Source organism: Schistocerca americana, chromosome 5 (assembly GCF_021461395.2).
Source record: "Schistocerca americana isolate TAMUIC-IGC-003095 chromosome 5, iqSchAmer2.1, whole genome shotgun sequence".
Taxonomy (NCBI): Eukaryota; Metazoa; Arthropoda; class Insecta; order Orthoptera; family Acrididae; genus Schistocerca; species Schistocerca americana.
The window spans coordinates 158435102-158449160 of NC_060123.1; the positions used below are offsets into that span (position 1 = coordinate 158435102).

A 14059-nucleotide genomic window follows, 5' to 3' on the forward strand; every position below is an offset into this window, starting at 1 on the left:
TGGAAGCACAGTGAGAAATGCATACTTGAACATAAATGCAGATGGTAGTCAAGCCTGCAGGTTGTGCCATTGTATCTGATCACACATGACACTTTTATAATGTTCTCAATTCGTTGCAAGTGTCAGTCATGGTAAGCCAGTGTTCTGTGTAATTGTGACTGCATTATGGATGCTTTCATAACCAGGTAGCGAAACTGTTCAGTGTTTCAAGAGGCATCATATCGAAGATTTATATCGCATTCAGAGAAAGTGGGAAAAACATCATCCATTAAGTCACGACATGAATGAAAGTGTGTATTGAGTGGCTGTGATGGACAATCATTGAAGAGGATTGTGATGAAAAATAAGCGAACAACAGTCACAAAAATCACTGTAAAACTGAATGTCACACTTGCAAACCATGTGAGCACCAAAACAACACAAAGGGAGCTCCATAAGCGGGGAAATGCAGGGTGAGCTGGAATTCCAAAACCACTCATCAGTGATGCAAATGCCCATAACAGGAAAACATGATGCTGAAGCCATAAAACCTGGACTCTGGAGCATTTGTTGGATGAGTCCCATTTCACAGTGCTTCCAACTTCTGGCCAAGTTTATTTTCCAAGAGTGAAACATGATGGGGGTTCGGTGATGATTTGGCCAGCCATATCAGTGTATCCTATAGGCCCCATGGTTACTCAGTAAGCTCACAATACTTCCAAGGATTATGTGGCCATTGTGGCTGTCAGGTCAATTCCGTGGTGCAATGCTTGTTTCCAAATAGTTATGCTGTGTTCAAAGATGACAGTGCACCTGCTCACACAGCCTGCATAGTGAAAGACTGGTTTCGTGGGCGCGGAGGTGAATTGTCACATCTTTCCTGACCACCACATTCACCACATCTGAATATTTGCGGTCTACTTTGGAGAGAAGGATGCATGATCACTATCCACTTCCATCATCATTACCTGAACTTGCCACTATTTTGCCAAAAGAATGATATAAGATTCCCTTGAAAACCATACAGGACCTGGATTTATCCATTTCGAAACTTCGAAACAACTGGAAGCTGTTTTGGGTGCAAATACTTTTCCTATACCGTATTAGGTAGGATAAAGTGTTGTATTTTTGGTGTTCCCATATTTTTGCCTACCAGTGTTTTTATATTTTTGCCTACTCCTTGTATAATGGAGATTCTCATTAGAAGTGCCAGTGGAAATGGACTCTTTGATTGTGATGATAGTGATGACTCTTCAACAGAACCACAGCACAGCAGTCCAGATCCATGTCTGTTTCTACAGGAGATTGTAAGAAAATGAGAATAACACACTTCAGCAACTCATTAGATGAAAGGAAGTAATTTTCATCTTGTAGTGCATGAATTGATGATTCAGCTGTGAAGTGTGTATTAGGACAAGATACCAGTCTTCTATCATTTTTCCTGGTATTTGTAATTTTTTCTGGTATTTGTAATCGAAGGTCTGATGTTACCTATAGCAGATTAGACCAATAGATTTTATTTATAGACATAAGACAGAATCAGTGCAGTTTCATTTGTCAAGATGGAAAGAATTGGGATATGTGGAACTGTAGTCATTTGTTGTCTGCTTGTGGGAATTTGGGGAAAAGGGGCAAAACTCATAAAGTCATATTTGAACATCTTTATGATACAAATTGGTATTCGAGACCGGCCTTTTCTCTACTTTCACAATCCTGCAGTGCTGGAAAACTAGGAGCAAGGGGCAACATGCCAAAACTACAGGACAAACTAAAACAATGCAAAATCAAATATATTTACACTGGTATACCATTTGTCATGAAATTGTGCAATGAAAGAGAAGTGTCGACAACCTGTGACACCACAGAAATGTTTGGGGGAAAAAAAACTGACAAAGACTGATGAAACCACAATGTCTTGCAGGTTACAAGTTAAGTACAGGGGCAGTCAACCATACTGATGTGCTATTGAGATTAGTGAAATCAATGTGGAATACAGTGAAGTGTGTAACTCACCTGATCTGTAAATTCACCTTAAATGATCCCATAATCTGTTGTTTTAAATTACTCTCATGTAATTAATGGGTTTGACTGACAATTGACAAAGTACATACACTACACTGTAGCACATTCTTTTCAATTCCCTCATATTTATTGGAACACAATTATATTTTTATGGTGATCTGCTTTTTAACAGTCAAGGGTCTTAATACTTAAACCAGGTAGGCCAATTACACTTGTTAACAAAATCTCACATTTCACTGGTTGAGATTAGAGTACTGACATCCCAAATGATGTTAATGTAATGTTTGATACCCACAGACCAAGTACATGTTGTAAATTTGCAACAGATTTACAAGAGAGGTAACCATGGACTGACAGAGGTGTAAACATTTTAATAATTAAACAGGGATTGTAACATGAGATGTATTTTTGGATAACTAACCCAGGACTGACGTTGACAGTAAAACAAAGATGTAGACATTGCAGATGACTATTACCAACTGTCTGAAGCATTGTGCTACACAGTTACTTATAGATGAGCAAAAAAATCAAAATCAGAATTTGGTTTTACTTATTAATTAAGAACATGAAAAAGAGCAAAAGATAACACAATATCATAACAAGCAAGAGAATGTTGGTTCAACTTGAACCATAACTTTTATTGCCAGAAACAAGACAAATTTTTACTGTTTCATATAAATAATTTCTATTTCTGTAGGTATTCCAAGGCCCTGCCATAAATTATTAAACCATGAAATTTTCCAAACCAAATACTTAGCAAACTTACAAGGTGTTCTAATAGAAGTGGGCATTTTTGAAAATCAGAGCTAGAGAACTATGAGACTGAATTGTGGATATAGTCACAAGTTAAGACTGGAACATTCTAGAACACTAGAACTTTGGTTATGAGTATTTTTTTTAAACAGAAAGTGTTTTGAGCGTGGGAGGTGGAGGGAGCAAATACTTGTGGGGGAGAATGAGGGCATTGAAATGAACTGTACCAATTTAGCCAGAAACATGTATTAGCTCACTGTGGATCTAAATGTTTTTCTAATGAACCTTAAATTATGACTATTTTTATATGAAAAATAAAATTTACATTGATGTTAGGATTTTTCCAAGAACATCAATTTTTTTCTTGGGCCTGTACATTTAAAATGCTCTTGCTCTCCACATAGTAGTAACAGCACAAAAAATGTTGAGTTCCATCTGTCTCTGGTAAGTGAACTGGTTGAAGCTTATTTCACACAATGGTGAAGGCAGAGAAAGACGCTCTGATGATAGTGATCCTCTACTACATACTGGCAGAAATTTTCCAGACTCAAAGAAAGGTATGCCACCAGGGAATAGATGCACAGTCCACTAAAAACAAAGTGGGCTGAGAAACTAGTTACAAATACAGAACACGCACATATTACTACAGAACATGCACTGTATCACTACATTGTGCTATGTTTCGAAGCTTATGATACAAATAAAAATATAGATAGTTTTAGCTTTGCCAGTCCAAAGCCTTGGGGAAAAAATGATGGAATAATATACATAGTAGGTATAAAATGTATTCACTTAAAGAGTTCCCAACTTTTAAAACTCTCTCCAGGGGAAGTACTGCATTGACATACACAAAAACTTCACAGATTTCAGGTGCTGGAATATCTATTTTGTGTGTGGAGTACAAAAATTAAAAACACAACTTACAATGTTTCAGTGAAACAAGGATATACTTAAATGTCTATTTACAAACCACAAATATTATTGGGAGACCAACAAAAAGTAATACAACTCTTGATGATTTGGTATTAAAGATTGCCTGGAGACATTTTTTGGGTTTGTGCTCAAGAAATAATGGTAAGCTTGCAAAGAGCTTTGTGGCATACAGATGTCATCCCTTCCCAGCTGTTTGTAGTGGAGCTTTTTTTGTGGTACAGATGAACAGGAATGGTTAAACACTTCTGAAGTTATAGTCAAAAAAAGTTTACACCAAAGGAAGCTTAACTGGAGACAACCAACCATTTCAGTGTTGCAGAAAGTGATCTAAAATTAAAGCAACCTTTTGGTTATCTACTAGACAAGACAGTGTCTGTGCCTTACTAACACTCTTTATACAGTGTACTTATAAAAGGTAGACCATCTGTCTGCAATGGAGCACTCGTTTTTCTCTACAGAGTTTCCACAAGTTTCCCCAAGTGAGATTCTCTGATATTTCCCTGATTTTCAGACAAGTTTTAACATTTTTCTCTGACAAATAATGAGATCTCAAGAGAAAGTAAAGACATAAGTTGAGAAAAAAATGTAAGGACTTCTATATTTCTCCCCTGTGCGAGCAAAAATCTTAAGTACTAACATCAACATCTCTTTCTTTTTTATGGAGAAAGCAAGCCAAAATGGTATATGTGTTTTATTAAGACCACCATTGATATTTTATTTCAATAAAACGAAACACATCTTGAGACAAAAATACGCATTTCCTTGGAGTCACAAGGTAGATTTGAAATACCTTTGCACTTATTTCAGAAATAACCTCAGAAAAAGTAGGTCTCTTGAAAGAATTGTATAAGAAAGGTAAGAGTTGTGTAAGCCAACAGTATAGGTCACTGCCACAAAAATGTTGGTTGTACTACGTTCGTAATTGTTGGTTATTACCCACTGTTTTATGCCCATTATTTTACAGGTATTGTGTTGTTGGTGCCCCCCCCCCCCCATGGTTTGTCATAGGCTAATAAATTGTGTCAAAAACTACTGGAACAATAGTTGAGACAACACTTAATGACCTTGAAAGTATGTTGAGTAATTCAGCAGAAGAGAAGCTGTGAAGCTTTAAGTGTCAAATAACTTATTTGCTCATTGTATTTACATTTTACCACTACTGCATAGATTCGAGAGTGACAAATAGAATTGCCACTGTGCCCTCCAAAAAATATTCGGCACATGGTGATAAAGGCCAGGTGGGTAACTCAGCTGCAGGTACCAGCCCAAAGCAAGGCACATCTGCAAAGAGTTACACATAAGATTTATGTTTTTTGTGGCAGTAGTTGATAACTTTTTAAGTGATCCCTTCATGAGAAGAAGAGGGCAGATAACAAATCCAACAGGATCATTGGAAACAAAGAGAGGAAGTGCAAAAGCACATTGTTGGCAGAGTGAGAGGGAGTTCCAGAGGAACAATACCAGAGACCTGTACCAAGCTATCAGATTGCAGATAACTTCCTATTTAGCCAAGACACTTCACTTCCAAGAAATGAAGACAAAATCACTTGGCAACATAAGCAGAATATTTCAACGAACTCGCCAACTTGGAGGAACCAGAAGAGAAACTGCACATTGAATCTAGGCCTGTTACTAAGGCAGATAGTCTCACACCAATTAAAGACAAGATATAGATGATCATTTTTAACTTGAATCCAACAGAGAAGCAAGGGATAATGGTACCATCAGGAACCGTGGAAATATACAGATGAGGATTGAGCCCTGATTATTCATTTCATAGCCAATACCTGTGCAGCAGGAAGACTTCCATAGGACTGGATCTCTGCTGTCAACTGTCCACTACACAAGCAGGGACACTTGTCAGACCTTAACATTTATAAAGAGATGTGCCTCTTTATATCGCCATACAGAATCTTCTCCAAGGCACTACTTACTAGAATGGAGGGTCAACTAGACTCCTGCGTAGGAGACCATTAAGCCGGATGCAGGAAGTCAAGATGATGTGCAGAAAAGGTCCTGAACTTCAAAACCATTTTCACTTACAGTAACTTAGGAAGACTCATCTTAAGTAACAATGTTTGCCAACCTCCAAAAGCTCTGACTTAGTAAACAAAAGTTCCTCTTCCAGATGCTAACTGAACTGAGCCTAGACAACAAGATATAAAATAAAGTTTAGAGAGGAACTGTGCACAAGGGAAGAATTGGTGTTAGACAAAGAGATGGCCTGTTACTCTTCAACTGTTTACTGCACAAACTTATTCGTAAATAGATGAAACACTTACAGAGCACCCTGTATTGGGAATCTATTGCAAATAGGGCCAATTGGTAGCCCACTGCCTAACCTCGACAGATGACCTCACTTTCAGCATCCAGCATAGAACAAGCTGCTTACCAACTCTCTTCACTCAACCACATAGCAGCTAAGTAGAATTGAAGATTTCCATCAATAAGACAGTGTTCATTACCAACATCAGAGATGTACCCAATGTCGTCCCATTGGCCAACACATAGATGCACCAGAGAATGGATAATCCTGAAAATAAATGAGGATTTGCATATTGACTGTCGGCACACCAAACTGGAGAGATTAACAGATCTAAATCCCTTTTCCTCGACCTAAAACTCCAACACTATAACACCATAGTGAGTCCTTCAGCATGCATGCCTCAGAATGACTGAACATGGTAAGAAAGAGATAATGCAGGAAATGAGAACTAAAGGATAGAAAGATTCTGACAAAAGTAATGACCCCCCCCAGTTGGTTGGTTGGGAGAATAAAGGGTCTGTCTGAACTACAGGGTCATCAGTCCCTCATCAATGAAGATGATGGTACATTTATCAAGCACACTAAGGAATTCTACCAACATCTAGAGTGCATTAAAACAACAATGAGAAAGAGGTTAATACAGACATACTGTGTTGCAGGACAAATGGAGAATCATGTCATAGGTGTCTTTGTATACAGAGAAAGTGACAAATGCCATGTGGACAAGATTAGTAAGCTAATACTTTGGGCACCTAGAAATTGACCACAATGACATTCACAAGAGAGATAAGTACAGATGCTCATCAGAACATCAGAGTCTCTCCATTCACTCACAGCAATAACAGTGTGTCTGGGATCTGGAGTGAAATTTACTCAAGAACAGAAAAACACCCACAGCTCCAGGAGCAGAGAGTAATGGGCTAAGAGGAAAGCTCACCACAGTTGAGAACTACATGGCCCACCATAGTCCTAAACAAAATATAATAATAAAGGAAAGATGTACAGATACAGCAAAAGTCAATTCTTATCATGCCCTAGAAATGAACTAAAACTTAAAAGTGATAATTCAAGATAAGGCAGGATATAGGCAGCGAAGGTTAAGGCAAACAGGAAAGGAAGAAGGAAAAAAGGTAATATAAGTGAAAATTATGTGAATAATAAAAATTTCTTCGCACCCAGCCCCACGTCACCTCCTAGAATTCATTTAGTTACACGATGTTGAGAATTGTAAAGTACAGAAAAATCTTTTGTAAATTTTGTCAAATTGTAAGTATATCCTATATTGACAAAATAAACAGCTTGGTTAAAAGCACACGAGACTTTTAAAAGACCATTCTTTTCCAGGACATATTTAACTGTTATGCAATAGGCATGAGTATGGCTTTATTGAGGACAGCTTCTTCATCTCCCAGTACCTACTGCAACCTACATCCTTCTGAATCTGCTTGGTGTATTCATCTCTTGGTCTCCCTCTACGATTTTTACCCTCCACGCTGCTCTCCAATACTAAATTGGTGATCCCTTGATGCCTCAGATCATGTCCTACCAACCGATCCCTTCTTCTAGTCAAGTTGTGCCACTAATTTCTCTTCTCCCCAGTTCTATTCAATACCTCCTCATTAGTTATGTGATCTACCGATATAATTTTTAGCATTCTTCTGTAGCACCAGATTTCGCAATCTTCTATTCTCTTCTTGTCCAAACTATTTATCATCCATGTTTCATTTCCATACATGGCTACACTCCATACAAATACTTTCAGAAACGACTTCCTGACACTTAAATCTATACTCGATGTTAACAAATTTCTCTCCTTCAGAAACGTTTTCCTTCCCATTGCCAGTCTACATTTTATATCCTCTATAATTCGACCATCATCAGTTATTTTGCTCCCCAAATAGCAAAACTCCTTTACTACTTTAAGTAATCTAATTCCTAATCTAATTCCCTCAGCATCACCTGGCTTAAGTCGACTACATTCCATTATCGTCGTTTTGCTTTTGTTGATGTAATCTAATTCCTAATCTAATTCCCTCAGCATCACCTGGCTTAAGTCGACTACATTCCATTATCGTCGTTTTGCTTTTGTTGATGTTCATCTTATATCCTCCTTTCAAGACACTATCCATTCCATTCAACTGTTCTTCCAAGTCCTTTGCTGTCTCTGACAGAATTACAATGTCATCGGTGAACCTCAAAGTTTTTATTTCTTCTCCATGGATTGTAATACCTACTCCGAACTTTTCTTTTGTTTCCTTTATTGCTTGCTCAATATACAGATTTAATAACATCGGGGAGAGGCTACAACCCTGTCTCACTCCCTTCCAAACCACCGCTTCCATTTCATGCCCCTCAACTCTTATAACTGCCATTTGGTTTCTATACAAATTGTAAATAGCCTTTTGCTCCCTATATTTTATCCTTGCCACCTTCAGGATTTGAAAGAGAGTATTCCAGACAACATTGTCAAAAGCTTTCTCTAAGTCTACAAATGCTAGAAACGTAGGTTTGCCTTTCCTTACTCTAGCTTCTAAGATAAGTCGTAGGGTCAGTATTGCCTCACGTGTTCCAATACTTCTACGGAATTCAAACTGATCTTCCCCTAGGTCGGCTTCTACTAGTTTTTCCATTCGTCTGTAAAGAATTCGCGTCAGTATTTTGCAGCCGTGACTTATTAAACTGATAGTTTGGTAATTTTCACATCTGTCAACACCTGCTTTCTTTGGGATTGTAATTATTATATTCTTCTTGAAGTCTGAGGCTATTTCGCCTGTCTCATACATCTTGCTCACCAGATGGTAGAGTTTTGTCAGGACTGGCTCTCCCAAGGCCGTCAGTAGTTCTAATGGAATGTTGTCTACTCCCGGGGCCTTGTTTCGACTCCGGTCTTCCAGTGCTCTGTCAAACTCTTCACACAGTAGCATATCTCCCATTTCATCTTCATCTACATCCTCTTCCATTTCTGGAATATTGTCCTCAAGTACATCGCCCTTGTATAGACCCTCTATATACTCCTTCCATTTTTCTGCTTTCCCTTCTTTGCTTAGAACTGGGTTTCCATCTGAGCTCTTAATATTCATACAAGTGGTTCTCTTTTCTCTAAAGGTCTCTTTAATTTTCCTGTAGGCAGTATCTATCTTACCCCTACTGAGATAAGCCTCTACATCCTTACATTTATCCTCTAGCCATCCCTGCTTAGCCATTTTGCACTTCCTGTCGATCTCATTTTTGAGACATTTGTATTCCTTTTTGCCTGCTTCATTTACTGCATTTTTATATTTTCTCCTTTCATCAATTAAATTCAATATTTCTTCTGTTACCCAAGGATTTCTAGTAGCCCTCATCTTTTTACCTACTTGATCCTCTGCTGCCCTCACTACTTCATCCCTCAAAGGTACCCATTCTTCTTCTACTGTATTTCTTTTCCCCATTCCTGCCATTTCTTCCCTTACGCTCTCCCTGAAACTCTGTACAACCTCTGGTTTAGTCAGTTTATCCAGATCCCACCTCCTTAAATTCCCACCCTTTTGCAGTTTCTTCAGTTTTAATCTACAGTTCATAACCAATAGAATGTGGTCAGAGACCACATCTGCCCCTGGAAATGTCTTACAATTTAAAACCTCGTTCCTAAATCTCTGTCTTACCATTATATAATCTATCTGAAATCTGTCAGTATCTCCAGGCTTCTTCCATGTATACAACCTTCTTTTATGATTCTTGAACCAAGTGTTAGCTATGATTAAGTTGTGCTCTGTGCAAAATTCTGCCAGGCAGCTTCCTCTTTCATTTTTTACCCCCAATCCATATTCACCTACTATGTTTTCTTCTCTCCCTTTTCCTACTACCGAATTCCAGTCACCCATGACTATTAAATTTTCGTCTCCCTTCACTATCTGAATAATTTCTTTTATTTCGTCATACATTTCTTCGTCATCTGCAGAGCTGGTTGGCATATAAACTTGTACTACTGTAGTAGGCGTGGGCTTCGTGTCTATCTTGGCCACAATAATGCGTTCACTATGCTGGTTGTAGTAGCTTACCTGCATTCCTATTTTTTTTATTCATTATTAAACCTACTCCTGCATTACCCCTATTTGACTTTGTATTTATAACCCTGTATTTGCCTGACCAAAAGTCTTGTTCCTCCTGCCACCAAACTTCACTAATTCCCACTATATCTAACTTCAACCTATCCATTACCCTTTTTAAATTTTCTAACCTACCTTCTCGATTAAGGGATCTGACATTCCACGCTTCGATCTGTAGAACGCCAGTTTTCTTTCTCCAGATAACGACGTCCTCTTGAGTAGCCCCCACCCGGAGATCCGAATGGGGGACTATTTTACCTCCGGAATATTTTACCCAAGAGGACGCCATCATCATTAACCATACAGTAAAGCTGCATGCCCTCGGGAAAAATTACGGCTGTAGTTTCCCCTTGCTTTCAACCGTTCGCAGTACCAGAACACCAAGGCTGTTTTGGTTAGTGTTACAAGCCCAGATCAGTCAATCATCCAGACTGTTGCCCCTGCAACTACTGAAAAGGTTGCTGCCCCTCTTCAGGAACCACACGTTTGTTTGGCCTCTCAACAGATACCCCTCAGTTGTGGTTGCACCTACGGTACGGCTATCTGTATTGCTGAGGCACGCAAGCCTCCCCACTAACGGCAAGGCCCATGGTTCATTGGGGGGGGGGGGGGGGATTCATATCCTGCCATTCAATTTAGGTTTTCCATGATCTACTCTTAAATTACTCAGTTCAAAGGACACAGCTGATTTCATTTCCATGACACTGTCATCTACGAAAATTTTGTTAGAGCAGGTATTATGGTACAATGTTTACAAAAGCCTGATTGGCATACATCTTGTTGTAGGTTATTTGTAATTGAATAGCTATTAACAAGATCAAGAATTATTTATGACTTCCTTAATAAATTAAATTGCAGTGTAAGGTTTTACTATGCAATATGAGTATTGCTATTCTCATATTTTTGGGTTGAGATGTTACAAATACTATAATTGAGCTATTAGTGGAATTCCTTGTTTTGATGCATATTGTATGGCAGTAAACTTTAAGTTAATGTCACATCAATGTATAACTTCCATATATGGCACCTATAAACATCATTCATAATTTTTAAAATTTTACTATTGGTAAAGTAACAATACATTAACGTTGCCTTCATTTCACATCAGAAACTTTCATTCTTCTTTATTTACATTCTACAAATAATGTGGAAACTGAACTTGACTGCCTTGTCTGCTGCTGACCGCTACACAGTAATTGTCCAAAAAGTGAAAACATCTGCACTTATACACTACAAATGAGATTTACACCTCCAGAAATAATCTAGGCCTGATAAAAACAATGACACCGACCAAAGTTTTATGCTACGAAACCAATCGTAGAACAAAGCAGGTATTGCATTTTCCACCTCTGAATCACCAATAAATTTTGATGCGAGTAGGGAAGGTGGGAGAATTTAAGTTTTTTTAGTATCATCAGTAAAATGTAGAGTCTGCAAAAATGGGAACACATTGTAATTTAGTACTTTTTGATATGCCCCTCTCCCTCTCCCTCTCCCTCTCCCTCTCCCTCTCTCTCTCTCTCTCTCTCTCTCTCTCTCCCTCTCTCTCTCTCTCTCTCTCTCTCTCTCTCTCTCTCTCTCTCTCTCTCTCTCCCCCCCCCCCTCTCCCCTCCCCTGGGGAGAAGGATCAATTAATACAGAAATGTCTTGAAACAAATAACAGACTTTCTTGACAGTTCACATACACTATTTGCATGCTAGTCCTGTAATTTTATATACTGTAATCTGTTTTGTACTCCATGCTTCCTGATACTGTGTTAGCTGACGTAAGTACCTGCAAAGGATATTTATGACTAATTCTGGATAAACTTTTGTTTCAAATTTCAGACCATGTGCCCAGTATGCTTGGATCGTTTAAAAAACATGATATTCCTCTGTGGTCATGGTACATGTCAAATGTGTGGTGACCGCATGTCAGAATGTCCAATTTGCCGTAAACAGGTTGAGAAACGGATTCTGCTGTATTGAAAATCACATCACAATTCAAGCCAGTAACTGCAGTATATGGTAATTTAGTTATTAAACTACATCTAACAGGAAAGAGAAGACCATCACTTGCATAGTATGTAGATCCTTGCATTTATTTACTTCTCGGCATGCAGCAAGATATGTTTGTGGTGTATGTTCCAACCAACATATGAGTCTCAACTTAGGAAAAAAAAGGAAAGAAAAGATAAAAAAAGGGAATCTGTTGAAGGTCCCCAGACAATAACAGCTAAATGCTCAATGTAGGTTGATTCTTAAAAAGAGTCAACCTACATTAATTGTACACAGCCACAGCCTCACCATGTTAGTTTTAGACAAAATAGCATAGAGCTAAATGCTTGCTCACATACATACAGGTAATAAGTGTGTCTTGTCTCTCCTGTTACGTAATATTTAAAAAGTGTGATGTGATAATTGATTTCAATTTGAGTATGCAAAATGATCTAATTATGAAGCATGTAATTTGTCCCAACATTTGGACTTTTAGTAAAATGATGCCATTAATATGAAGGATTTTCTGGCCTTCCGGCAGTATTCTTCTTCAACAGTGACATTTGTTATGTGTCCAGTTAAATTAAGGTCTTTCAAAAGATGTTTGTTGTTACAAAAAACCCAGCTTAATTACTCACTTTTCACTTAAAGGTTGAAAAGGTTTTCAGTAAGTAGAGAGAAATAACTGTTCACATTTGTTTCCAGTTATATAGGTCCTGTCTATTCAGGATAAACTAAAATGATTATTCTTACAGCTAAGTGATATTTATGGTTTACCATGGACATAAATATAGCAATAACAACAATAGGATGTGTAATTCAATCAAACAAAATATGATTATCAACAAAATTTTGCAATAATGTGGCTTAAGTGAAAGAATAATATCACAACCACAACCAAAATAGCTACAGTCTAGAAGCAGAATCAAAAGCTACTCATCCTTAGTTCCTCATGAGAACTGTTAAATTATATATATATTCTTCATGGTGGTAACTCATACCTCATTGTTGTACTGAAGTGATTATTCCATTACTTTGTTCTAAAAAATATCCAATTTTTCTGTGGAATGTATTATTCCAGTTAGAAAGAGATGTTTTTGCATTTCAGGCAATGCAAAAAAATTTGCAACCTCCAACAGGCACTTTAAAAGTTTATGGCCGTAAAATTACTTATTTTAATTCTGTGACAGCTGAATCTTGTTTCACTTAAGTTAGCAGTGATATGTCACAAGCTTTGAAATGATCTTTTCCATAGTCAAGAAACTAAGAATTACAGAATGATTGATAAAATAATCATTAGAGTTGATTATTATTGCAATGTCTAAAGTTTTGTGAATGAATTCTGTAATTTATATTGTTCATTTGCTGCAAACAGTTCAGACAGAAGTTATTCTGTCACTTAATAGTGTCTTAATAATAAAATTTTTCTTTATAAGAGTAAGTAGCAAAATTAAAACAAAAAAAAAACATCACTCTAATTTGTCATGTATGACTATCAGATCTGAAGACTAACTTTTTTTTAACTCACTGTAAGCATTTTGTGTTAATTTAACAAATATATTTGAATTTCATCTGGTAACTACATTGGTTTTTATCTGTCCTTTCCTAATACTGTCCCAGTCAGAATGTTCTCACTCACTTTTGTTTTTATCTCTCCTTTCCTAACACTGTCCCATTCAGAATGTTCCCACCCATTTTAAATGACTTGTATGGCAACTGTGCACTTATTCTATTAAGGCTCTCACAGATGTAACTCCTGCAACATACTGTTAACAAATACGACACAGCTTAGTCATTAGGTTGGGGGAACAACCGTCCACATCAGTCTTGAGCAACCATTTTTTAGTTGTATTTTACTTCTATATTCATTATCACTCTCTCTTCAGTTTTAATTACTAATCACATGAAAACACAAGTATTCACAATACATTCAAATTTGCTAATAAAAAAGTGTGAAACATTTCTGTTTATAATGATTGAACAATAATTTTTCATTTAACAGTCAGGTATTTTGCTATTCTGTATCACATTTTAACATACT

At 37.4% G+C, this 14059-nt stretch overlaps 1 protein-coding gene across 1 annotated transcript in view; it reads left to right on the forward strand.

Moving 5' to 3' along the window:
• Positions 1-13597, forward strand: part of LOC124615759 (E3 ubiquitin-protein ligase MIB1-like) — a 92635-nt gene extending 79038 nt beyond the window's left edge. The window contains exon 9 of the mRNA XM_047143849.1: positions 11869-13597. Within this exon, the coding sequence (XP_046999805.1) occupies positions 11869-12009 (141 nt within the window). The 3' untranslated portion in view covers positions 12010-13597. The remainder of the gene's footprint in view (positions 1-11868) is intronic.
• Positions 13598-14059: the final 462 nt, after the last annotated feature.